The 27,599-nt window shown below is 42.7% G+C and overlaps 3 protein-coding genes across 4 annotated transcripts in view; 2 read left to right on the top strand and 1 right to left on the bottom strand.

Moving 5' to 3' along the window:
• The window catches only part of galnt1 (UDP-N-acetyl-alpha-D-galactosamine:polypeptide N-acetylgalactosaminyltransferase 1), a 34,561-nt gene extending 29,616 nt beyond the window's left edge, over positions 1–4,945 (bottom strand). The window contains exon 1 of the mRNA XM_012825037.2: positions 4,344–4,945. The gene's annotated coding sequence lies outside the window, so the exon portion shown is untranslated. The remainder of the gene's footprint in view (positions 1–4,343) is intronic.
• A 7,638-nt stretch (positions 4,946–12,583) lies between these two features.
• ino80c (INO80 complex subunit C) lies at positions 12,584–14,966 on the top strand. The gene is made up of 5 exons (XM_012825063.3): positions 12,584–12,896; positions 13,004–13,114; positions 13,471–13,582; positions 14,125–14,192; positions 14,342–14,966. The coding sequence occupies exons 1-5, from the start codon at positions 12,687–12,689 to the stop codon at positions 14,471–14,473; spliced, it is 633 nt and encodes a 210-aa protein (XP_012680517.1). The 5' UTR covers positions 12,584–12,686; the 3' UTR covers positions 14,474–14,966.
• Positions 14,967–18,230: 3,264 nt separating this feature from the next.
• pdp1 (pyruvate dehydrogenase phosphatase catalytic subunit 1) lies at positions 18,231–24,350 on the top strand. 2 transcript variants are annotated; one of them, XM_012825048.3, is made up of 5 exons: positions 18,231–18,347; positions 19,932–20,139; positions 20,653–20,937; positions 21,379–21,594; positions 22,470–24,350. In XM_012825048.3, exons 2-5 carry the CDS (start codon positions 19,957–19,959, stop codon positions 23,319–23,321), a joined length of 1,536 nt encoding a protein of 511 aa, XP_012680502.1. In that variant the 5' UTR covers positions 18,231–18,347; positions 19,932–19,956; the 3' UTR covers positions 23,322–24,350. The 2 variants fall into 2 exon arrangements, with proteins under 2 accessions (XP_012680502.1, XP_031432099.1); XM_031576239.2 differs by lacking the exon at positions 18,231–18,347 and adding an exon at positions 18,422–18,699.
• The last annotated feature ends 3,249 nt before the right edge of the window (positions 24,351–27,599 follow it).

Here is a 27,599-nt window from a genome sequence, read left to right as displayed (position 1 = left end):
CATTCATCAAGCCGACATTTAACCAGGATGATCCAAACACCCTGGAGCACCATTACTGATAGCACACTGCAGGGTGACTCAGAGCAAGATTTAACCAAATCACAGGGAAAAGAGGACCACCCGGAAGACAAACACAGCAGGAAAACACAATTATACCACTGTTGGTACCACGGTGGGGAGTTACTGTTGTTGGGGGGTATTTTGTTGTTTGCTTTTGACAGGTGAAAAATGTCATATGTTTCGTTATCAAACACACAAGTCACACAGATTTGTGTCTTCCTGGCCCTCTGGCTGGTCACCATCAGGCAGCCAGAAGAGAGGAACTTGTGGAAACACCTGGAGAGGAAGAGAGGGGCTGGGGGAGCAGGGGGACCCACACAGCCAGTTCTGGATAGACAGAGATGGAGCCAGTCAGTCAACAGTCTCAAAGACACACTGGAAAAACAGTCATCGCACATGCCCGGTATGGAGTCTGTGAGAGGCACCAGAAAACAAGCACCACTAATCATATGGATAGGCTTCACCCTGCGTCAAACTCTGCAGAGATCAATCTGGAGAGAGATCCAACAGCAGCTGGATCAACCCAAAACCCATTCGATTCTTTCTGCTGCTGCTTCCTCAGACAGACTGGACTCCCTTGAGCAGTGACTGACCCAGATCCTCAGAGCACATGCCGTCATACATATACACACACATACACACTTGCTCTCGCTCACACACACACACACACACATGCTCTCACTCACACACACACGCTCTCACTCACACGCACGCTCTCACTCACACGCACGCTCTCACTCACACACACGCTCTCACTCACACACACGCTCTCACTCACACACACACACACACACACCCCAGAGAAGTATGAGCCATCCAGGTCACTAACAGGGTGGGTCTTCTAATCATCCCTCTTCCTCCCACGCTCATCTTTAATATTACGGTTTTGAGGCCTTCATCTTATTTTAGCAACCATGGGAGAAAATGTCACAGAAGAGAAAGTGACACAGAAAGAAAGATGACTGATATTGAGGGAAATGTCATAACTCAAATGCAGTTGGTGCCCAAGGTTTCACTGAAGGCATTACAGATTTTTGGACACTGTTGCACCCAGTTGGTTCATCCACTGATGTCAGACATGCCATTTTCTGGTCATCTACCATCTCCTGACCAGTCACAAACAGGCCCCATGGTCGCTGAAGCCAGGGGATGGTACCATGCCGACGTGGCCTATGATTGGCTGAGTGGTTGCCGATGCTTGCCTCGCCCAGATGGCACTGCACCTGACCAGCTGTTCTCCAGCTAACAGTCACCCACGCACCCACCCTCACTGTGACTGAGCTCTCGCTTCCCAGATTAGTATTGTTATGGCTGCAGAGAAAGGTTAATAAGATTATCTTTAAATTAAGAGAAAAAACACTCTCTTACACACACACACACACACACATGTGCTCCAGGTCTCCACCATCTCCAACTAAAGCAATGTTTCTCCTTAGAGGTTTGTGCTCCGCAAATACATTTCTCTCACACGTGCTACGCTACTCATCACTCGGCTTCCGTTTCTCTCTCTCCACTGTTCCTTCCTCCCACCTTCTCCTGGCTACCAGGTGCTGCTGCTGCTCATTCTTCTCCTCAGACTCACCGAGAGTCAATTCTGCTGATCCTGCGTACGCTACTCCTCCATAAACAAAAACAAAAACAAAAACAAAAACACAGTCTAGGGGAGGAAGCCTCCTCTGTGGCCCAGAGCTGAAACTTTAGAGGGTAAGGCCATTTTGTCAATATGGTGATGATTGTGATGCAATGGATAACACGGGTGATTATTGAGAACACATGGATGATAGTGGTGATGATGGTAATTATAATGATTATGATGATGGTGTGTGGTATCGACATTGATGATAGTTCTTGAGCTAAACATGATGGCGATGAAGGTGGAGGTGGAGGTAGAAATGTCTGGTGAAGATAAAGTGACCGTAATGAGGGTGGGTATGAGGAGGGTTGCAATGCTGACAAACATGAAGGTGACTCATGGTATGCATCAGCAAACACACACCGCAGCATCCAGCTTTTTGACGGGTGTTTCATAATCATAGTTGCTGTTTCAGTGTTGTCTGTCTTCTCTCTGCTTCTCTTTATCTCTCTCTCCCTTCCCGTCATTTGCCGTACTCATCACTCCATTCAACCACAGGCTAATTATTTGAATTGCAAAACAAGTCAGATTCAGTTGGTCAGTGAAACAACCCCAATCAAGCGACATACATACTACGCAGCGAGTCAGTCATTCATCCTGATCCATCAGTTGAACATTCTCAAGCATGTTAGTGGCTCCACTCTGGTGGGTGTGTGTGTGTGTGAGTGTGTGTGTGTGTGGAGGATATCTCGCCGTCTTTCTGTGGTCTGGAGCCTGTGGTCAGAAGTGAGCCAGCAGCAGCAGCAGCAGGAGGAGGAGGAGGAGGAGGAGCGTCATGCAGTCACTGTTCCACTATCAGCACTCACAACCACACTTCTACCTGCACTTCAACACACTCATCAGTACAAGTGATAAATGACAACCCCCCCCCCCCCCCCCCCCCCCCTCTCTCGCTCTCTGTCTTTCTCTCACACACACACACACAAAACAGCCAGCAGTACTAGAAGCATGAGGCCATAGCGGAACAATGTCGCTCGATGGCACGCAATCCCACAGAGAGAGAGAAAAATGAAAGGACAGAATTAAAGTGAGTGCAAGAGAAATGACGATAAAATAAGACTATTGTTCCTAAGCCACTTGAAATAACAATCTCTCTCTCTCTCGCTCTCGCTCTCTCACACACACACACTGAGGAGAGACATATGCAGTGGTGGTGGTGTGAGCTCACAGGGAGGAAACATCAGGCATCTTAGTGTGGAGCATGATTCATTTCCTCACACACACACACACACACACACACACACACACACACACACACACACACACACACACACACACACACACACACACACACACACACACACACACACACACACACGCGTGTGTGTGTGAGTGTACGTACACACTATGAGGGCATCAAGCCATACCACAGTAACACCTTACACAATTAAAATACCCAACTGAAGAAACATGTTTGCAGAACACTGTGGCACATTATGCTTACGTACGACCTCTCTACTAATTAACATGAGCCGGGGAAATAAAACTGTCTGTAAATAAGGGTGGGAAAAAAAGTGTAGTTATTCAGCCATCTCCCTAATATACACTCATACCAACACACACTGCAGTCATGTTTGAGGGAAGGATTTTTTTGACCTGCCATCAGTTAGGCCTAATACCCTGTGGCTACAGTTTCTCTGTGGAAAGACACACACACACAAAATGGTTGCGAAACCTCATACACCCTAAATGAATTGTTTGTGCAAGAACATCTCAACAATAAAATCAGGCGATGGTAGAATGAATTAGAAATTACTTGATTTTTTGGCTCATTCTTCGTTTACTAAAAACGATTAATCCTGGGATAAGGGTCAATAGATAAAAATGTCTCTCAGCTGTGTCTACCAGCTAGACAGCCCATCTTGTGTGTCTGAATGTCAGAGCTATTCTAAGAGATCCAAACGTATTTTTCATTCTATTCATTCATACATTACAACTACATTTGCAAATACTTTCTGTGAAATAGAATGAAAGTGAGAGTGAAAGCTATAGATCTTATATGGTCAGTACGTGTGTGAAACTAGATGCCAGGCTCTTGAGGAACAATTTGAATATATTGAATCACAGTAACATATTTCGGGGGTTACAGTCAGCACAAATGCGTGCGAGCGTGTGGCACCCGCGCGACACATCTCTGGATGAGAGCGCATGTGATGTGTTGCTGGAGGTGACATCTCGCGTGCCCACCACTGTTCACAGCGGGTTTCTCCTGGTTGGGTCCCTTTCTCCAACTTCGTGTGCTTTGCAACTTTGCCGTAAGGTCGCAACCTCTCCATCTATAACCACCATTTCCGAGTAAGACTACGTGGCTCTGGCCATAGGCTCATTTTATCCAATTTATTCTCTAAAAACATTAACCTTACCCACATGACCTCATAGCACCCTGGAGAAGACTTCTATCGTAAGTTCGACTGTGGTCATCTATCTTCTTGATTATGGTGGTCAGAAGCCAGAAGCTATATTTTGTCATTATATGTGAGCTGCCAGAACCGTGGCCTTGCCTGAACTGTGTTACAATAAAACCAATGTCGTTACATCCTACTTTGTTCCTTCACTGTGAATGGTTTGTGTTGTATTGGTCGTGTTTGGTGTGAATTCGTTTGCACACAGCATTGCCAAATTATGTCTTCTAGCAAAATGCATAGCCTACCTTTCGGAAGATAAGAATTCACTCGGTGTAACTACTTCTGCGAGAGGCGCATTCCGTCCGCAAGCAACCCCTGTGTCTCCTGTGCCAATCTTGATGTAGTGGAACGAGGAGCGACCGAATCAAGGGAAGAAACTGTTCCTTTTTAACACAGGCAAACGGTGAACAACAGAATTGGAATTCCCAGATCTTCCGGCGTGAGTTGAAATGGGGGAGGAAAGGACATCTGCAAACGTTACTAACCACAGCTAACCACTGAAGCTCATCTGCTATAATTGACTGGTATAAATTGTTGCCAACCCTTGCGCGGATCCAGGTCTTCTAAAAGGCAGGTCCTCACTTCACTTTACCGTACCGTTGGAAATAATCCCCCACAGTCAGATACATTCCGTTAAACGTGCTGTCCGAAACTTGAGTCGATTTATTCGTCTGGTTAATGGCGTCTCCTACTTACAGTGCACAAGCGGTCCGTTCCGTTGTTTTATGATTATTGTGTAAATTGGCGGAGGATTTAGGGCAGTGAGGCCGCGTGAGCTTCGCTTGGCTTCGGGGCTGGCTCTTGCACTATCGCCGCCGCTCGCGCTGATAATTGTGACGGAGCAGGCAGTGGAAGCACCAGCTCCGCCCATTGCAGCTGCAACCCGGAAGCAAACAATTAATTCCGGAAAAAAATAAGCAATTATACATTTACATTTAGTCATTTAGCAGACGCTTTTATCCAAAGCGACTTACATTGTATACACATTTTACATTTACACTGATGGCACACTGCACATCAGGAGCAATTAGGGGTTCAGTGTCTTGCTCAAGGACGCTTCGACAGGGAATCGAACTAGCAACCTGCTGATTATAATACCCATAGACATAGTATACATATGTCTATGATAATACCTACCAAGAGTTTGACATGTATGATTTTCTTAGATCAGACGTTGTTTCTCCCTCCCAGTGTATATTTTAGGTAGGTTTTTTCAGACACAACCTTTAGTTGTGGTCTTGAAGAGTACCAACACTGTATTGAAAATCACTCAAATCTATAAAAAAGAAAACAGCAAAGAATTGACTGAATATTATAGATGAAACACCTTAGCTGTCTTTTAATTATGTTTACATTGTGTGCTACGTTTTCTAGCCTGTATGTGATTAATCATTTGTCATATGCTGTTGAACTATTTCTACTTCAATAAAAGGAAGAAAAATGCCTACTATGACATGATCATGGTGATTTTTTCTAATTTAAGTTGTTTAACTGGATGTTTGTGCCTGTTATCTAAACACATAAATATCATCATCATATCATGATATCCCACCTGTATGTAGGTGTGTGATTACAAATAAATAGCTTTTTGTTGGTCTACATGAAGCCTATATTGATGTAAATTCCATCACTTAAAAGTGTGTTGCCTACCAGTTATTACTATCATCACTCTATACATATAATACAATAATAGTAATATTATGTCTAAGAGTTAGAATGATAATGACAGCGGTTGTTTTTATTTGTATTGCTGTATGGGCTAGGCCTACATGAAATTAAGTGTTAATCTGATAATATTTCAGGGGAGTTAAGATACAAAGTTCATGATAAGGCAGCAGTACATGAAGCAAAGGGGTATGCAATGTATACAATTGCATACATTATTCTGTACATGACTGAAAAGGAGCTGTAGTTTAAATTGTTTTGTGAAGTGTCCTCTGTGGATCATGTACCAATACCTATGACTTCAGGTGAGTACTCGTAGGAGTGTGTGAGTGTGAGTGTGAGTGTGAGTGTGAGTGTGAGTGTGAGTGTTCGAACATGAGCCATAGAGGAGCCTGGCCTATAGGAGCCCAGAGGAGCCACTTTCTATGAATATTGATGTTAATATTGATACAGTGTCCACTTATGACACCAACACTGTGAATGACTACTCTCTCTCTCTCTCTCTCTCTCTCTCCCACACACACACACACAAACACACACACAAACACACCAGACACAGTTGTTTATGGTAGCTGATCAATAAGGGCCTCCAGTCAATGTCATTTGCTCCAGACTGATCTTTGGCTTTTCCCCCATATTACAGGAGAGGGAGGGAGAGAGAGAGAGAGACAGAGGGAAAGAGACAGGGAGATGAGAGATGAGTACAGCCAGTCAGTGGTGATCAAAGCATTATATCAGACAGGATTCTCCTAGGGTCTCAGAAGTAATGATGAGGTTTGATGTACCACCTGAAATGTGTATGGCATAGTCAGTTAGCTGGTGATGTTTTTTTTTTTTTTGTCCTTTTTTTCTGGTGACTTACTGTAAATTACTGTGACTACCATGTTTTCGTAAAGTTTGCTTTAAAAAAAACCATTACAAAGTGAATGTAACCTAATAAAACATAACTTTAAATGGTTTACACATTTGAATGGTTAAACTTGTGATAACTGATTAATTAAGTCTCTATAAGCTGTGTGTGACATCAGTTGAATGTTATTGATTAATATATTTTCAATCCAATTCAATTCAATTTTATTTATATAATTCTCAATAACAATTGTAATTGTCTCAAGACGCTTTACACAGCCCAGAGCCTGAATCCCCCAGAGCAAGCACTAAGACGACGGGGGCAAGGAAAAACTCAGGAAGAAGCCTAGTGCAGAACCTCATCGAACCCATCTGCTTCGGGCCGGCCAGGTAGAAAGATAGAAAAAGAGAGGGGGGCAGAAGGGAAGGGAGGAGAGGAGGAGAAGAGGGAATCAGAGGCAAGCAGATTAATTCATACAAGCATCACGATAAAACATGCATCATATATACATGATCCATACGAGATACACGATACATACAAGATTGATAGAGGATAAAAAAGGGGAGAGACAGCATTCAAAGTATTGGTTGTAGAACCACTTACTAGGAATACAGTGCCCTCATAATGTTAATATTATCAGGATAAGCAGAGCAATGAAGCTGAAAACTATGTAGATGATGGCATTCGTTTATATTACGGGTAAGTAGGCTGGCACACAGTATGTGAATGTGTCATAAGCAGAGGAGAATTTGTGCATAACAGTTTGGTGCGAATGGGCTTTTACAAGCAGAGGGTTTCTGCAAGTAGATTGCAGCAGCATCCCACAGTGGAGATAGTCTACTGTAAGAGGGGAAGAAAAGAGACAAAGTGAGTTAGCAGAGCTAGGTTGTTTTATATGCGTACATGAAATTATAGGTTATGGTGATGAGGAACAATATTTTCACAGCCATCCACATTTGCAGGCAAAGGTCCTATGGGCAAGAATAGAGATCAGTAAACAGAACATCAGTCATACACACAAAAAAAATGCGAATGCGGCAAAGGCCACCTGCATTTCATCACAGTGTGTGTGTGTGTGTGTGTGTGTGTGTGTGTGTGCTCTGCTGAATCTAAACTTTGTGTGACTTAGTGAGATTTTTGAGGCGTTTACCGGGGCCCGTCGTTGCAGGCCACTCTCTGCTTTATTGCAGTTTAAGTCACCTCATAAAGCATTCATGACGGCTATGCTATGGAGCTGCAGAGCTGCAATTCACTCAAATCTTGTTTATCTACAGCGGGAAGCCGTCCGCTTGTAGCAACAACTTCATCACCATGAAAAATGAATGAGACACCAGATTTAATAGAGAAACTCTGTCTCTTGACCCCCACATTCACTGTTTACCTCAGAGAGTTCATGTCCATGTGTCTGCTTGGGACTCTGTGTGGGGGTGGTTGGGTATTCTCTCTCTCTCTCTCTTTCTTTCTTTCTTTCTTTCTTTCTTTCTGTGTTTGTGTCTCTCATGTACACACACACATAGTCCCAAGTACCTGGAAGGCTACATGCTCAGTGATAGAGGATCAGGCTGAGTTGTTCTTTCATGCCTTCAAAGCAAAAATAACCAGCTGCAGGCAACACCACATCTGCCATGTGTGATTTACATATCATACTCTCACACACTGCACACATACAGTACATACATACAGACAGAGAGACACAAAAACACAAATAAACAAACAAAACCTATAATCTGTGGGGACTACAATAGTCACTATAACTGATAGACAATCAAGAGTGAACGTGAGATCAAGTTGTGTGCAGCTTATATAAGATGCAGGCACATTGTTATTGTGTGTATTGTGTGTTTGTTTGTATTTCTGATGGCAAATGGCAAGCCCTTGTTTGTGGGGTGCAAAGCTGATGACACATACTTGTGGTATGTTCATTTATTACTTTAATAGTTTCTCTCATGTGAATCATTCTGTAATCGAATTCTAGTGAAATGTTCTAAGGATCAAATATCCATTGTTCACACCCCACAAGAATGTGACACATTTTCATTAAGTGCACGGGAGCCAGAAACTTTAGCATGTTAATTAAAGCGCTACTAGGTGTCACATTTGTTCCCCACATACAGGCAAGTATTAACATTAAATGTACTGCCACCAGCAGCCTCTCAGCATTAAGGTGCTGTCTGCCTCTACATTTGTCTTTCCTGCCAAAGGGTCCAGAGGTATAGCTAATCATTTTAGTTCGCGCCTTGTATTTACCAGTGTGACCTGTGTAATCTGCACCGTTGCTGGTGGACACAGCACTGAGCTTGTTGAGTTCTTGCATGCAATTAAACTGGCCCTATTTGGATTACGACAAGAGTGAAGACAACAACAGATTTCTCAACTGGGTTGGGTGCAATGACCACTGCATTAATCAGTGCAATATAACCCAGTGCAACATGAGAACAAGGATACTCCCAAGAAGGTTACCCCACACACAAGTATCCACACTTTAATGTGGGGCTATGGGATAACTCTTTGCTCATCATGTCCTTAAAGCATACGAAACATTCTGAACAGTTTGTCAGAACTTAAACTAGCAGTGTAGACTCAAATAGAAAAGAGCAATGTTGTTGTTGTTGTTTTAGGAGGGAAACCAGCCTTGTTTGCAACATCCTCATCGATATTTAATACCATTAATGAATTGAGTTGTCTCCAGATGGGTGCTCTATTCCTGACTAGGAGTCATGCTGACTAAACCTAGGCTAGTAGACTAAACCAAGGCTAGTAGACTAAACCTAGGCTCATAGACTTCACACCTCCAAGCTGTCTGAAATCAAGTGTGATGTCCTTGAGGATCCACTGGAGGAATAATTGCAGCGATTTTTTGCTAACTGCCTCAGTCAGAGGGCAAACTAGTAGATGATCTGATGATCTGTCCAGGACAGTCAAGACAGCCCTCCAAAAAATGAAGATCATGGAAAAGGGGAGTGCTGTCTCGGACCTCACAGGCAAGGCTTGGCGCAAATCTGTGCGGAGTGATTTCTGGTCTTTAGCAGCTTTGACGCTTCAATAAACATCTCATGTGGAAGTGAGCATTCGGTGGAAGGAAACAGGAAAAGAGCTAGAGTCAGTCCTCGGAGTCTACATGAGAGCTCAGAAATGTGTTTATTAATGATGTATGCACCTGATTCAGTGTTCTCAGTCTTAGAAACAGGCAATCCTGTAACTTCAACATTAACCATGGCAAATGTTTTGTGTTTTGTCATTTCATTCCAGCAGAACACATTGCTTTTATTTGTTATGTTTTAACAATTTTCAGCTTTTATTGCAAAAAAAATTCCACATCTCCATTCACTTTCTTCTTCCGCTTTCTGCTATTTTGTCTTTCTATCTTTTCATCAGATACTAACCAACGCAATAATACACACAATCAAGTAAATGAGGTATGAAGTCAATGAAGTAAAAGAAAGTGGGAGAGGAGGGAAAAGCAAAAGAACAAGGGATGACAGAGATGTATTATTCATCCTCTGCTTGACTGGTATTGTAAATCTTCCAAATGCTATAACAGTGTGATGAATAATGTATGATAGTTCTTGAACGCTCTGGAGAGTATGTGTTGTGCCTTGTGTGTGTGTGTATGTGTGTGTGTGTGTGTGTGTGTGTGTGTGTGTGTGTATGTGTGTGTGTATGTGTGTGTGTGTGTACAGTATGTGTGTGTGTGTGTGTGTGTGTGCGTGTATGTGTGTGTGTGTGTGTGTGTGTGTGTGTGTGTGTGTGTGTGTGTGTGTGTGTGTGTGTGTGTGTGTGTGTGTGTGTGTGTGTGTGTGTGTGTGTGTGTGTGTGTGTGTGTGTGTGTGTGTGTGAGAGAGAGGGGCAGATGTGAGATGTGGGCGAGCTTTGTATAAAGGTGGCAATACACAACGTGTATTGATACCTGTATGAGAGACCCATATACCTAACATGTAAAGGGTGTTTGTGTGTGTAGGGATGAGAGAGGGGAAGGGGGGGGAGGGATGGAGGGAGGGAGGGAGGGAGATACACTCGACAGACTGTTATGAGGCTTTGCTCCTGGCTACCTTGTGTGGTGTAATAGCTGTTTTACCAAGGGACGGTATAATCTGTTCAGATGTGAGTGTGAAAATAAGAAATTGCTGCATACTCCATAATGAGGCAGCCTGTCATGGAGCATAAATCACTTTTCTTTAGCCACCTGCGGGAGTATTAAAAGATCTGAAATTAATAGATCTGTAATGAATCTGTAGAACATACTGAATATAGAACATAGTGATACACAGTGGGTAGATTATCACAATCTACTATTTTGATAGCAGTGACTTTAATTGACAAACATTACTCTAGCTGAAACAATTAGACACAAATTTGCTCTCAGTTGCCCCTAAGTTCTAATGGTATTTGACAAGATAAGTGTCTCAACACTTTGAAGTCTATTTAGTTAGTGTTTCCTGTCTACACAATCACAGTGATTCAATAATTAGGTATGCTATGTAAATAATGTAGCATAGCAGTTGCCAATAATGAGACTCATGTATGTGGCCTTCTGCTATTATCTCTTGAAAGAACTCCATATTTGGGGCTGTTTGCTGAAGGTGGTTTTTGCTGGGTGGGCACTTATTACATCACATCTGTGCTCATAGCTTGCTCTTGTGCAAAGAGACAGTGGTGGAACATTTGTTGCTTCAACCCACAGGTGACCAAGACCACTGATCAAAGACACACAGCAGGCTGGGTCATTCCAGTTTCCAGGTAGAGACAAATTTAGCCAGATGTAAGATTTTGATTTGACATTTGATTGACTTAATTTCCTTTATTAACTGACTTGCCCAATTTTCCTGTAACTCGTTCGTGACAGAGGTTTTCCCACTTCTCATCTAGGCTACGAATTGCCCAGCTGCTGTCTGCTTCTTCGCTAAACGACCTCTTGAAGAATGAAACGGTGATTATTTATCCGATTTACTGACATGTATCCTTCAAACCAGTGGGTGGCGGTAAAGCCTCCAAAATAGCTAGAAGAACATTTTGTGTTTATGTCTATGGTTCCGTGGAGCTAGCGACAGTAAGAGACAACAGGGGGCAATATTGCGGCGAAAAGCCTCAAAATAAAAGTCCGCTTACCTGTTGTCCTGCTAACTACTCTAGATAAATACACTGCCTATTGCATTGGAATGAGATGATGAGACATTTTATGTTTTGTTGTTTATCATTCATTTCTCCATTAAGTCTATAAGTTCACCACATCCAGAAGGCTGCATTGCACTCCAAAGTCTACATAGCTGATTTACTATTTATTTATTTATGAAAACTTTTTATTTATAATGCTTGTGAGTCATAGAGCACCCTACATTACTGACTAAATTTAGCCTATAGTTGTTTAATAGGCAGAACAGAGGCTGAACAAAAATATATATGGATTATGCAAAACACATTGTTAACATACACACACATACAGAAACACATGTGTGCAGTATTTATTTACAACAGTGCCGGCTGGTAAACAAATTAAAACACTAAAATTCCTTTTTTTTGGTATTAAAGAGAAGCAAACCTTCTTATATTTGAACACTTTGCCTCCATATCAGTTAGGAAGACATAGGGGAGGGCAATGTACATGCCTTCGTACCTACAAAAGTGTTTCAGAATCTGAATCATAAATAGGATTATTGCCTAGTAGGTTTCCACATACAAGGAATATGTCTTGGTTGTGTGGCACAAATAGGCTAAGTGGACAAAGGGGGACAAGACAAATTACTTTTTTCAGCTGAACACTAGTGGGCTCTTTGTATTTTAAAAAAGGCATTTCAGGTTCATCTTGGTTTGTTTTGACGAACCTTTACGTTTATATTACCTTTGGAAGCACATACAGTTTGTTAAATGAGCATTTTTTTCCCTTTATTTTTCGTCCTTGTATAATTTTCAAACTAAAATAAGTTGTGAAGTTTATTTTGAAAAAAATACTAATGGCGCCATATTGAAATATCCGTTATTGTCGCTGGCTACACGCTGCTCTGTCTACTTTAGAGAGGGTAAATTACTGGGTAAACTCCTTAACATACATCAGAGACAGTCTTAGTAGACTGAGTAAATGGCTTCGCCGTCTGCTAGCCCCAGTTCACCAGTGATGGTGGACGTGGTGGCGGTTTCAGTCTCACCTAGCCACAGCAGCAAAATATCTTCTATAACCACACCATCCCCTCTGGGACGTGGAAAGAAACGACCTGCTAGCCCGGCTATTAATCCAGGAGTCACAACCAACAGCAAGAAAAAAAAGATACAATTTACTGCTTCAGGCCAGGTTGGTTGGATTAAGTTACTGAGTTACCATGAATGTTAAAAGTGTTGTATGTTGCTAATGTTAACCGTGCACGTACCAGGTTTACTTGACATGTTTTTATTTCTTAGCCAGCGCCAGTGGATGTGACTGGCGAAGTGAAATCGGGAGGTGGCGACGCTACCTCTGGGTTAACTGAAACTGCTGCAAAGCCTCAGCCTTTCAAAGACCCCAATTTTGTGGTGAGTGAGGACTTGTCGATGTGTTTTTGTGCTCACTCTCCCGTTTTTACAGACTTTTTACAGATTAACCTCGACTGTTGGATGAATATCATTCTGTGTACCTTATAAGCCCTCCTGTCTAAGTCTAAGTAAGCCTACTCCACATTCTGTATTAGGCAGTAGTAGACCAATTTATTAGTGGGCAAGACCCATAAGGTTGCATGTTGCACAGCACTCACCTCTGTAATACACACCTTTCATTTTACTTTTTTATAGTAAAGTTTAGAGTCTGGAAGGTTTGGATCACCTTTACCAGCCATTTATCTTTATTCACCTGGTCTTTTATCTTTCCTCTCCCTGTCCCACTGTCCCTACAGCACTCTGGTATAGGAGGGGCTGCAGCAGGGAAGAAGAATCGGAGCTGGAAGAACCTGAAACAGATCATAGCGGTAGAGCGAACTCTCCCATGGAAAGTCGAACATCCCAACTGTGAGTCTTTTCCACTACAGCTGTCCATGTTTCTTTCAGTAGTTATTCCATGTCAGTGTTTGAGTCTATGGTAAAGGACTGCTAGTGTATTAGTTCAGATGGAAACATGATGGGAATGCATCTAGCCAGCAGGATTGTCTAGCCAGTGCACTGGGAAAATGGTTCAATGTCTGTCATATAACAACATGATGATGGAAGAATCATGTATCACATTTTTGAAGGCATATCCAGGAATTCATGAAACTGCTTCCATGTGACAGTCTTAGACTTACCTTGTGAAGAATTTACACATAAAATCTGCACCAAAAAAAAAATATATATTTTTACAAAAACCAATCAGCTAATTCCACCATCACAATACATAACGGTTGTCTTTGCGTGTGTCTTGATCAGGGGGAAAGCATTTGGTTGGTGAAATAAGTCACATTATTATATTATTATAAGTTACATTATAGAGTTATTAAAGACACCATGTATTTAACAACTGTTGTAAGTGGAGTTTTATAATCATACTAACGGTTTTTTTGTATCTTTTACAATAGATTACAATATAGATGGACCCCCTTCCATGAAACCAGCAAAGAAATACTCAGACATCTCTGGTCTTCCGGTAAGAAATACGTATGGGTCCAAAGACAATCTGGGGTATGCCAATGTGCGTGTGAGCGTGGGTTGTTGGACAGTTACAGTTCGTCAGACTCACTTGGTCTTGGGAAATGCAAAGACCCCCTCCCCTAACTTGGATATTGTGTGTTACAGGCCAACTACACAGATCCCCAGACTAAGCTTCGGTTTGCCTCTTCAGAGGAGTTCTCTTACATCCGCCTCCTGCCCACTGATGTGGTCTCTGGCTACTTGACATTGAGGAAGGCCCCCTGCATAGTGCCCTGACATAAGGGTACACTCAGTCATGCAAAAATAATCATCATCAAGAACATACATGTACACATGTATATATGGGATGAGCACATATTTTTGTGCTCTTGAAAGACTGTGTGGACTTGTATACCAGGTTGTATACCATATCTGCTCTCTGGTATCCAGAGGAATGTGTATTTGTATTGGCTCTGACGCTTTTTTCTACTTCATGTTTTATCCAACTGTTATCCTTAGATTTGTTGCCACTCCCTGAAACAGAAGAGTGTGTGTGTGTGTGTGTGTGTTATCAGGCCAGATCCGCACTGGAAATGTAAACTATGCAGAATGTCTACTTTCATTTCAGCACCCATGTTAATCAGTTAGAACATGCACACTAGTCATGAGATATGGAAATCCAAATACACTGCAACAATGCTCATTTGATGATTGTACGCCTACATACTGATGTATTTATGTTCACAAAGGTGAAGAACTGCCCAGATAAAGAAGCATTATGGAGTTTTGATCTCAAACTAGCAAGCTACCTATTTAAAAAGTAAAAACGTTTGCAACACCACCAACAGCCCAGCTGGCACTGATAAAAGCTTGCTAAATGATATTGTTGGCGATATGCTGTGAAGGCTTTTCTTTACATTTTCGCTGGGTGTTCTGACCCAGAACTCAGAACTACATTGTGAATAGCCTCAAAGGCTATTTGGAACGACAGGTGTATTTATATGTCCTTCACATGACCATATTCTGTCAAAATTAATTTGAAGATGATGCCAAAAGTAGTTATAAAATAGAAAATAAGAAAATAAAATCTCAAAACATGTCAAATATGTTACACTGTGTAGCGTTATGGTCTAATATAGCCCAGGCACTTTAATATTTTTAATGTGTACCCCACTTATCATGTTTTCATATAGTAACCTAATCACTTTAAACATCTAAATCTTTAATAATGTGTGCATGGAAAAAGTATCCCAGTCGCTTCAAGGACATTTCTGCTCATTGACCCCATCAGTGTTTTCAGTGTTTTACTGCCCTCTGGTGTGTGCTAGTAATAATAGACAACCATGTGAAGTACTGCGTCTTTAGCAAGTTAATGTTGCCAACTAAATTCACATTTATTTTATTAGCGGTACGAGTTGGAAACGTTTCATAACATACATACAAAATGTATTTAAGGTCATTGTAGATTTGTCTAAAACATAATGGAACATAAAATCTACACTGCCCTTGATTTGAATTACAAACCAGACAAATGTTTTCTTGTGTACTCTTTACATCCATAGTGGCCTCCTTGTGCCCTGAATTATTTCACATAATTATCACTATTAGCTTTAGGATTAGTAAGGGCCAGTTATACGTCAAACAAAACACCAGATAAGCAATGATGGTTGAGGAAAGAATAGAGATTTTCCAATGACTGCCAGAGTACTTCATTTAATATTTCTTCTTCAGTAACCCTCTGGGGACCATTTCAATATTTGTTCTTGTTGTCAATATGCCTTTAAAGCTCCGTGAGTTTTTGTCCTACAGTCATAAAAAGAACACCCCCAGAAACCTTTAGTCTTCTACATATATGCCACTTGTGCATCAATGTTTTTAGTTAGAGGAAATGTACAAAAACATCAAGGCATGTCAGGCTTCCTAAAAAAAGTTTAACAGGCATCAGTCCCCATGGAGGAAGTGAGTGTAATACACAAAGCACAATGGATGCTGTGTGAATGATGGGTGTGTGCTAAGATATAAAATGGAGTGGAAAGCTCTTGCCAGAGAACAAATACTTGTTTACAAAAAAGCCAACTCTAAATTAAACACCGCTCAGTCTACGTATGTGTTACAGTGTACAATTTGACAGAGGGTTGTAACATAGAAGTAGTCTGTTATCCACAGAGATTTTAACAGTTTTTTTTAGACTACTCGTATTTTATTGTCGTGCATATACACACATGACAGTAGTCCTGGGGTGGTGCACCAAATGTGGTTTTCACAGTTAATGTATGACATGCTAGAGTTAGGGTAAAGAGATCTCGTTTAAAAAGGTCATCTGTTTCTAAAAGGTACATTCAGGTTTACTTAATCCTCTGACCCTCTGTCTCTGGTCTTGGGTGACTTAGTGCATCAGTGATATTACTGTAAATGTAATAAATTCTCATATTGCCAAAAATATATATCATCCGCAGAGTCAGGTCTAGTATAAAATATAACATTCATTGTCTTTTCCTCTTTTCATTTGTAAATTAATTAACATAGCTATTTATTATGACAATTATTATGTTACATGTTCAATGTGTCCAACAGTAATGTAATGGTAGGGCAGTCAATGATATTCCTCTACCAGATGAACTTCGTTAGTGATTCCACTGCACTTGTGTATTGCTGCTGTTTACAAAAACGATTTACTTGTGTAATGCACTCATTACCATGCCATGATGCATTCCCATTGTTGATAATTATATACACCAGTTTAGAGTGTCTAATTAGCATTTGTAATTATATAGTTTCACAATCCAAAATGTTTCACAACACAAGACTTTACAAGAAACAGTATGCATGAATGGGCAGAAATAAGGAAGGAAGAAGAGGCCTAACCATAGAGGATACGTTTACAAATTAACTTCTTAAACACAAGCAGAATTGAAGGGGGAATTAAACATTTGCTAACATACTCATGACACTTGTTTGGGTTGAAGTAGGATAGGCATTATAATCATATTTTATGGTTATTTCTTACATCTGATTTGACTCTCTTTCTGATATATCTATCTGATATAGTTCTAGAAACATGCTTTGTGATGATAAAAATGTGGTCCTCCACAGTTCCCCACTACTCAGACTGCGAGTGGGGATCTGTGTAATGAAGAATGCTTTCATCCACGATGTAAAGCACTCCTCAGGATGTTCGGTTTCTGAAACTCACTTACTGTAAAGATACCAAGGCCGACATGCCTTTTTAACAGTTACTGTGACTGAACAAGCCATCCCATTTTTCTGCTTTGTGTGTCTGTTCCTTCAGTGTTGCCTATTCTAATTCTACACTAATCGGCACATATGTTTACCGCCTTTTTTGATCTCTGAACTCAATTCGGATGTTATTTGTCACTTCTTTTGTCATTTGCATTAGGCTGAAAATAACTGCATTTTGACAGTAGTAGAAGAGTTATTGGAACTGGTGGCCAAACTGTCTTTACTCGGTGAAGGGCAGGTATGTGGGTCAAACTATTTTGGTCCTGTTTCTTGTGTGTGTGTGTGAACACAAACACAGAGTATGGGCCCCATATAAAGTCAATGTGTATGCTATGCTACATACATGGGCAATCTAGCTATAACCAGTCTTGACAATAGGGTTAAGTTTTCGTTGGGATTATAAAGAGAGAGTTCAGCAAAACAGCATGCTCCCTAAAGATCTAAGTGGCTGACTTGTAAACGTTCTGTAGTCACACACCTCAAAACTTGTTCCTCAATTGTTATTTACATTTGCATCAAAGCCTGAAACAGTGCTACTGCACTTCACACTACACAAGGGCACTCTAACCTACTTCAGCAACAGGTTTCATGCCCATAATAGCTTGTCATCTCGAGCTTGTTTCAACATCCACTTCCAGGATCAGACAGCTTTACAAAAATATGCGTGCACTGATCTTCATAGTGCATCAGTCATCATGACTACGATTTTAGCTACTAAAAGATAAACTCATCAGCAGATGGAACACATTTGCACTCTCAAGGATATCCGCTTTACAACGGGTTAATGGCGTTTGCATGCATCGATGTGACGCCACCGGCGCGGAGGTGGGCCAATCAGCGCGGCCCGGTAAACAGCGACTGTAAGTGGGATGCGGGTGGATAGGGGTCCTGCGATTATGCGTTGGAACTACTGCGGTACTTAACGGACGAGGTAAACATGAGTCCTTTTTGGTGAACTCTTTTCGCACCACTGAAACGATGTTATTTCTATCTCCTTTGCGCAGGCACTGGTCGCAGATGGGTGGTGTGGGTTGGGTAGCCTGTGTGGCTGTGGTGTAGTTTGTAAACTAGCAGGATTGCTAGTAGAATTGCATGCTTCATGTTAGCTGGTTGACATTTAGCAGCCGACCCAACAACTCGCAGCGTGCCATTTAACAGCCAGATGATATCGACCCTGGATTATAGCTATCGGACGTTATTTTGACCCTCGTCACAATAATTCCTTGTGACATAATCCTAAATTCAAGCCAAAACCCTAAAGGAAACAATATGGCAATTTGGAGGTGAGGAGCGGAATTCTCCCTGCTGCACTCTTGCCTTTAGCTAGCCTGTTTTAACCTATTAACAGATGTTTAACAAACTTGAAAACACCCACCTGCCACGATAGTAGCCTACACGTAATGCTACTAAATGTCGATCATACGTTGTACAACAGGACGGGCAGTACGTGGCTAACAAAATTATATTGGGCGTTTTCCCTAATTTGCTGCCAGCCGTCCGCTTTTGGCTATTTGGTGAATTCAGTGTAAGCGTGTTGTCATTTCTGATTAGCTAGACAAGTTTTACTTTTACTCGTTTTGTGAATCCTGTGGCTTTGACGTGTCCACTACATAGTTCAGTTATCCAGGCTATTTATGCCCGAGCACTGAGGCAGTGGGCATGAGTTACGCTATTCAGGTGACAAGGAAGAAGGAAAGCTAATTATAATCTCGCTGGGGTCGTCTGTGTGTTGGTCAGTTGAATGTCAGGAGCCTCGTCCTGCTAAATTTGATGTCACGCAAGCCATATGGAGTTAGCTACAAGGCAAATCCTATAGCAGATAGAGGGACATGGGCGGAAAATTGTTGTTACACGTGGGCGGGCTGTTAAAAAAAAGCGGATTGCCGAGGTTTAATGTCATTGTAACATCTGGGCACGGACTCAAACGGCCCAATGTAGATACAGGGGGAGGAAAAAAGCCTTGCAACATAAACGGAAATAGCAATTTACGAATTTCCTAATTGACATAATTCCGAGATTATTTGGGGTTTTATTATTGTTAGTTACCACTAACCTTAATTGTACTGACACAATAACAATCTCTATCAGGTAGGATATCAAAACCACTTATTATAAGTAATTTAATATCCGAAAGCAACTGGGCACTGATAATTTACAGGATGAATAGAATGGGGTTGCTATTGTTTTTGGTTTATTTTACATTTAGTCTAATTTATAAAACGATACAAAATGTCGATAAAACCGTCCAGACATTTTTGTAAATGTAAAAATAATAATTTTGCCACTTTCAGTAGAACTCAGAGACAGTATCTCTCCGGTGACAAAATATTGTAAACAAAAGTTTGTTTCCATCAAATGATGGAGAGCAAATTATTGTCATGTTGTGTTATCCAAATAACTCTCCTGAAATAGTGTATATTTTATTTTCGGTCATGTTCAGGTCATGTTCGGTCATATTGTTTTTTGCATTGTTGTGTAGGTGTGTTAACTGTGCGTGGGCCTGTTCATTCCACAGCTCTTTGAGTGGTTGAAGCTGTGCCATGGCAGCAACCTCTCACCTCTTCCGGGTGTGGCGGGGAGGGGAGCTGCGAAAGTTGCAAGTGTCGTGCCAATTCCTGCCTTCCGGTGCCAACCGTAGCCTCCCTCAGAAAAGACGGCCATGGCAGCAGTGTTTCAGTGCCTCCTCAGCCCAGCACTCCACCTACATGCTCACACCCCCACAGGTACGCACCACAAACACACCCGCATGAGTGCAGGCCAGTGTTTATGTTTAGTAGAAACTGGCAAACCTATTGAATATTGTTTGAGGAATCACATGTTAAAAGTGGCTGCATTCTCAAGTAAACATTAGACTTATCGCTTCACTATTATGCTTATTAGACACATGAATACACACCAGTTTATGTGTAGTTTGTTCTGCTGTAGTCCCTGTTTTTGTGGAAAGCAAAATTGTCTATTCTAGAAAGCTAAATATAAAAAAATCAAATAAAAATATGAAAAACTTTTATAGTTTTTAGCGACAATGACCCAGGTGTACCCATGCTAAGGTGATAACATTATGCTATGGTAGTAAAATGACAGTGTGAATGACAGGCTTTTCTACACATGGACATTAGCCTATTACCCAAACAGATACAGAGGTCCACCTACTCCCAGGTTATACGTTAATGGCTGTTAAGTTGTGTGTCACCCATATAAGTGGCCTTCATGATTTGCCTGTGCATCCCCTCCTCAAGGTCAACAGCATCCTGAAAGCCAATGAGTTCAGCTTCAAGGTCCCCGAGTTTGATGGCAAGAACCTTAGTTCAGTGATGGGCTTTGACAGCAATCAGCTGCCGGCCAACGCTCCTATCGAGGACCGTCGCAGTGCGGCCACCCTGCTGCAGACACGCGGCATGCTGCTGGGCGTGTTCGACGGCCACGCCGGCTGTGCCTGCGCCCAGGCCCTCAGCGAGAGGCTCTTCTACTACATCGCCGTGGCCATGCTGCCCCATGAGACCCTACAGGATCTGGAGAACGCTGTGAGTGCCAGAAAAGTGTGTGTGTGTGTGTGTGTGTGTGTGTGTAGGTGTGTGTGTGTGCGCGTGCACTTGCGTGTTCAGACAAGCTTCAGCCCTACTTCAGGGGGTTTATTTTTTCTAGCATTTCCAGAGTTAAATTGCAGTTCAATTATAATGCATCATATTGAGCTGATCCAGCCACTTAGGATGATTACTATAGTCTGGTGTGTTTGACTGTGGTTGTATTGAAATCCTGCACAATGGCAGATCTCCATGGTTCAACACCTCTTCTTCACACTGGGTTGTGTAAGGCAGGATGATCTCATTGTGACACTTCCGTAGTTATTATTGTCTGCTAAGCTGATCTGTGTGTCTGTGTCTGTGTGTGTGTGTCTGTGTGTGTCTGTGTCTGTGTGCGTGTCTGTGTCTGTGTGTGTGTGCGTGTGTCTGTGTCTGTGTCAGGTGGAGTCGGGCCGTGCCGTTCACCCTCTCCTGCAGTGGCATAAGCACCCTCATGACTACTACAGTCGGGAGGCGCAGGTCCTCTACTTCTCCTCGCTCCGCACCTTCTGGCAGGAGCTCCTGGACCTGGGCTGTCCCGGTGACCAGCCCAGTGTGAGCGAGGCGCTGGTCTGTGCCTTCAAACGCCTGGACAACGACATCTCTCTGGAGGCACAGGTCAGTCACGCCCCCTCTCTCTGGGCACGTAGAGCACAAGGCTGGTTATTTTTAGCAGATATGTGATGAAATTCTGTCTGCTTGAAATGTATAAAAATTTGAAAGGTTCAGAAACCGGGCTTGATTGTTTTGGAAATAATTGCCGAATGACCTTATTGAGATAGTGTCTTGATTCTGAACAGGTTTGTAAGGAGCACTGGTCCTATTCATGTGAAACGTCCTTAATGCTCTGTCAGAATAGTCCTGTATGATATGGCACTGCTGAAAAACAAACTACTGAGGCTTTACAGGGGTGGTTTGAGCTGGTTCAAGAGCTAGACTATTTAACAAGGTTCTTGACCTTTAGCTGTCCACTACATGCCCTTGGTGTGGTCTCAGTTTCTCTTTTTGGGCAAAGTTTCAGGTTTTGTTGGCAGGAGTACCCTCTTGTGGAATACCTATGTATTACATAAACATTTGAGTTGCGTAAACTAATCATTCTGTGTGACAGCTGGCCTTTTGGAAGCCTCCCTGACAAAATACCATTTTTGACTGCTAAATTTAGAGGGGCTGCTGGACATAGGCTGTGTGGTTGTGCTGGTGTGACATTTCTTTATCTTTGGCATGGGGTAGAGCACAGAGCTTGTGAGAGTTGCCCAGTCTCTGAAATAGCTTTGCCAATCACCATTTCCCTTCTCTGCAAATCAGTTGAATTGGTCTTTAATTTAGATTTTACTTTGCTAAAGGAAGTTATTTGTCAGTATTGAATATAAAAATATTTTACAAAATTATTTAATTTTTTATAATTACATTACAGATTTGTAATGTTAATCTTCTGAATCACCTTTTGTCTCATCGTATGTGTATGCGTGTGCGTGTGTGAATTGTCCCCTCAGGTTGGTGATCCCAATGCGTTCCTGCACTACTGGGTGCTGCGCGTGGCCTTCTCAGGGGCGACGGCTTGCGTGGCGCACGTGGATGGCAGCGACATGCACATCGCCAACGCCGGGGACGGCCGCGCCGTGCTGGGCGTACAGGAGCCCGACGGCTCCTTCTCGGCGCTGACGCTCTCCAACGACCACTGCGCGCAGAACGAGGACGAGCTGCAGCGCCTGCGCCAGGAGCACCCGCCCAGCGAGGCCAAGACGGTGGTGCGGCAGGACCGGCTGCTGGGCCTGCTCATGCCCTTCCGCGCCTTCGGCGACGTCAAGTTCAAGTGGAGCATCGAGCTGCAGAAGCGCGTGCTGGAGTCCGGCCCCGACGCGCTGCACGAGAACGAGCACACCAAGTTCATCCCGCCCAGCTACCACACGCCGCCCTACCTGACGGCCGAGCCCGAGATTACGTACCACCGGCTCCGGCCGCAGGACCGCTTCCTGGTGATTGGCTCGGACGGACTGTGGGAGACGCTGCACCGGCAGGAGGTGGTGCGCATCGTGGGCGAGTACCTGACGGGCGTGCACCAGCAGCTGCCCATCACGGTGGGGGGTTACCGGGTGACCCTGGGTCAGATGCAAGGCTTGCTGCAGGAGCGCAAGGCGCGCGTCTCCTCCACCTTTGAGGACCAGAACGCCGCCACGCACCTGATACGCCACGCCGTGGGCAACGGTGAGTTTGGCCAGGTGGACGACGAGAGGCTCTCCAAGATGCTGAGTCTGCCCGAGGAGCTGGCCCGCATGTACAGAGACGACATCACCATCATCATCACCCAGTTTAACCCCCACGTCATAGGAACGCAGCAGAGCTAAAGCAGCTGCTCCCATTCTGTGTCAGTGCAGCGCAGTCTGACCTGCAAGGCATAGGTATATACAACTAAACATCCAGACACATGCGCACACATACATACACACACACACACACAGATTCACTTTTTTTTTTTTTTTTTTTTATGTGTGGTGCTTCATGCTCGGGGAAGACTTTTAGACTGTGCCTGGGATGAATGAGTGAGTGAGTGAGTGAGTGAGTGAGTGTGACTGTTGGTGTTTCATTGTCTCTGGAACACTAAACATGTCAGAAATCTGTTTACTGTTCTAACATGTAGAGCAGAGATGCTGCAGTTGGTGTGTTCATATGGGGAACTACAGGGGAATGTATTGTGTGTGTGTGTGTGTGTGTGCACAGTTGTATGTTTCTTCGTTTTTTGGGTTGCTGAGTCCACTGCTGTCATATCTATTATGTTACATAAAAAGAACACACTCCAGTTATTGTAAGGTTGGTGTGAATGTGCATGGATATGGGTGTGCTTGTGTGCAAGTCTGTTTGCATACTCCAAGGTCCAAATCCATTCTGGATAAGGTTTACTGATATCTCTGAAGGGTCTAGAATAAAGGATACAGGTCTACTTTCTAACTTGCAGTGCTGTATGTTACAGTTGTGGGCAGCCTGTACTATGTTTAGGTGTGTGTGTGTGTGTGTGTGTGTGTGTGTGTGTGTGTGTGTGTGTGTGTGTGTGTGTGTGTGTGTGTCACATTCTTTTATTCTCATTTTCCCAGGGAAATAATATATTTCTCCCAGTGTATTTATGCACACATGTTCTCATGCACAGATAGCAGCAGATGTGTACAACAGCATGATAAGGGAATGCTGCCTGAGGGTCATGGATACAGCACAACGTTGCTGTGGTTACATATCTGATCTAAAGCTATTAAAGTTTATGTAATAAACTTCACTGAAGATGTATCTCTATTTAGCCCCTGTTATAAAGTATTCATTTGGATGGGTGGGGTCTCTGTCTCTTTTTTGTAACTAGAGTGTTTTATTAAAACAATAAAAACAAACTTGTCTCTGTGTAATTTTATTTAGGCTTCACAGACATGGCAAGGGTGTTGTGGACACTGACAGACTCCAAACAAAATAGATGCAATTTTTGAGATTATGTCGAAATATTTGACGGGATAAAAAATATAATTAACACAGCTGCCTGGGTTTTGTTCTTATTTCTGTTGGTGCGTATGTAATGGTTAAAATCTATAGGGGTATCCAACGTAGTCATCTGTCTTGGAGCTTGAATTCACAAGCTTGCAAGTTTATTGAGCACTTCAATTTACAACTAACCCACTGGGCTGCACACAACATTCTAACTACAGACTGCCTGACCTAGTGGCTATAGTTCCCTCCAAGTATGCGTCACCCTCCCCAAAAAATCTGTCTCTCCTCATCTTTTCCTAGTCTTTGCCTCAATCCCCGTTTCAAAATAAAAGTCCCTTCACATTTTACATGCTACACATACAGTATCTGCCTAAATATGCCTTTCAAGCTGGTTTTATTGGAAAAATGTAGTTTACAGGAAAGAATTTGTGTTCAAAATTTAAAAGATGCTTCTAAACAATAGGAGTTATCTCACTTCTGTTCTCTATGTCTCTATCTTTCAAACTATCAGTCTTTACACACTTCTCTTCCTTTTGCCATCCTTCTCCTTTGTCTCTCTGCATGCCTTGAATTGTGTGAAAAGTCCTGATCTTTTACTTAATATTCATTTTGAATTTGTAACTTTTGTTTTGCATGCACTACATACACCAATTCAGAGATTTTACATTTTAATATATATCCTTGCGAGCTTAAGTCTAATGAAAAAAAAAGTGATTCATCACAGCAAATAGTGTGATTACTTAGTTAATTTTTAATCGACTGACGGCACTAGTTTTGAAATATTTGTCTTCTGTAAAACACTCAGAATAGATTTCACAATAAACCCATTGATATGAAGCAGGTGAGCAGTGAAGTCTGAAGGCCTGGATTAAAGCCTGTTTGCCCAGTCAATGGCCTAACAGTGTGGGTCAGCGATTTTGCAGAATACACAGCATCAGTCGAGGTAGGTGTGCCAATTAGTTGGGGTAACCAGTTTCTGATACACTTTTGCTCTAAGCTTGCTTTCTTTGTTGGTCCTCTAAGCAATGTCACTGGATGAATCAGAAGTGATGTCATCACCACCACGGGAAACACTGCCTGACAGGCCACATTGCGGCATCCCTCAGTCCCCGCTCCCATCTGGCATTTAGTTATGAGCCTCATCCAACCTCCCCACCTCAGTTTCATTTCACCACTCTGCTGAGCATTCTATCTTAACTCACATCTGCTATGTAATTGTCATAAATCCCCCATCCATCATGGTCCCTCATTGAGAAACTTCTCCCTTATCCCACCTTTTGTTACTCAGTCTGTTCATGCTGTCCTGTATCAGTCCATACAGTCTACATTAATCATCAAAGTTTCTGTACGCCATTGACATCATCCCCTCCGGTCAGTAAAAGATAGAGGCACTCTTTCATCTACCCATCCCCTGACAGACACACACACACCACACACGCACACACACACAGTGGCGGATTTAGCAAATAGGGGGCCCAAGGCGAAGGTATGTATGGGGCCCCCCCATCCGATCTTTAAAAGAGAACGAAAAAAGATTTTACCGACTGAATGGTGGATAGGCAGGTAAAGCTAATCTACGGGGAAGTAAAGGTTGGAGAGGAGAAAAAAAAACTTCCCCTTTAAACCCTGCATACACTTCTTTACTCCAAAATGAAGATGGAAAGCAGAGAACACACAAAGTGTAGCACTACACAAACTAATAGTCACGATGGAACCGAACAGAGAATAACAGATAAGATAACACCTGTCTTTGCCAAAATGCCAGGAAAACCAGCACTGTTTATTGTGTGTGTGTGTGTGTGAGTGAGTGTGAGAGAGAGAGAGAGAGAGAGAGTATGTCTATGAGAGATAAAAGAGAGATATCCAGTTGTTAAAACCATCTGAACTTAAATGTGTGTTCCCCTCTCCAAAAAGTCGGCAACAACAGCACATAACACAGTCCCCTGATTCACTGTAGATAAGCCACGTCCTATTAATCTTCTCCCCGTTTTTCATTTGGAAGCAGTAATTATTACTGGTAAATCTCCGCCCCTCTTGATTTTTGGGGAATTCCAGCACACTAATTTGTATGGGACCTTTTCGGACCATCGCACATCGCTCCTCGGCAGTGAGCTTCTTATGCCAGAGAGCCGGTTTATCTGTCAGCAAGCCAACAGTGCTTTGGTCGGTGGCAGCAGGATTACCACAGCTAGGGCTAGGGCTGTTAGCAGAACTAGGCAGTCGACTCACCAAAGCCCCATCATCGTCATCATCGTTGTCAACGTCGTCAATAACACTGTCGGTGACGGTGGGCGACAACAACATGATGTCCTCTTCATTGTCTTGGTTAACGTCGTTATCCTCACCTAGCGCCACTTCACAGCTAGCTGCTGCTGCTAGCGGCATGTTCAACGCTTTGGACGTTCCTGTCTGTATCCCCAGTAGCCGTAAAAAAGTGTGTCATCTGTGGCTGCTTTTCTAAATATTTATTGGCGTCTTTTCTTTTTTTTCTTTTAATTGAGCCGCTTGGATAAGTTCGTTTCATTTTTGCTTTTATTCTTGTCTTGCTTCTGAATCGTCCCTGTGTAATTTCCAGTCCTCCTGTCACTGTGTGTTTATCTTTCGCGCCGCGCACCGTTACGGACTAGTCCATTTCATTGTGAAAGTAGGATACAGATAACAGATAACCATGAACTGGACATTTGAACTACTACTTCAACGTTTCAACGTATTTCTTAAGAATAATAATACAATTTACCATGCTTTTGAAGCGTTCATGATGATAAGGGGCTTTGTCTTTTTCTTTTTGAGGTTGGTTGGGGGCCCCCCTACTACGACCACTGGTAGGGGGCCCCAAGCAGCCGCCTACCTATGCCTCTATGTTAAGACCGCCTCTGCACACACACACACACACACACACACACAAACACACACACACACACGCACACACACACACACACACACACAAACACGCACACACACACACACACACACACACACACACACACACACACACACACAGTGCTTAAACACTGTTATGATGGATTATAAATAGTGTGTGCAAGTATTTTGCAATGGAGTGAAAGGAATGACTTATGGCATATGGCTCAAGGGGGTGTGAGGTAATCTCTTTCAGGACTAAAATGTGGTAGATACTCTTCAAGTCAAAACTGTATGAA

Source organism: Clupea harengus, chromosome 11 (genome assembly GCF_900700415.2).
Source record: "Clupea harengus chromosome 11, Ch_v2.0.2, whole genome shotgun sequence".
NCBI classification, from domain to species: Eukaryota; Metazoa; Chordata; class Actinopteri; order Clupeiformes; family Clupeidae; genus Clupea; species Clupea harengus.
The sequence above is the reverse complement of the archived record's forward strand: the minus strand, read 5'-3'. Positions and strand labels throughout refer to the sequence as shown.

Coding starts and splice junctions, on each gene's coding strand:
- ino80c (XM_012825063.3), top strand. CDS start 12,687: ATGGCTTCGCCGTCTGCTAGCCCCAGTTCACCAGTGATGGTGGACGTG. Junction 12,897..13,003: donor AATTTACTGCTTCAGGCCAG/GTTGGTTGGATT, acceptor TTTATTTCTTAG/CCAGCGCCAGTGGATGTGAC. Junction 14,193..14,341: donor CAGACATCTCTGGTCTTCCG/GTAAGAAATACG, acceptor TGTGTGTTACAG/GCCAACTACACAGATCCCCA.
- pdp1 (XM_012825048.3), top strand. CDS start 19,957: ATGGCAGCAACCTCTCACCTCTTCCGGGTGTGGCGGGGAGGGGAGCTG. Junction 20,140..20,652: donor ACATGCTCACACCCCCACAG/GTACGCACCACA, acceptor CCCCTCCTCAAG/GTCAACAGCATCCTGAAAGC. Junction 20,938..21,378: donor TACAGGATCTGGAGAACGCT/GTGAGTGCCAGA, acceptor TGTCTGTGTCAG/GTGGAGTCGGGCCGTGCCGT.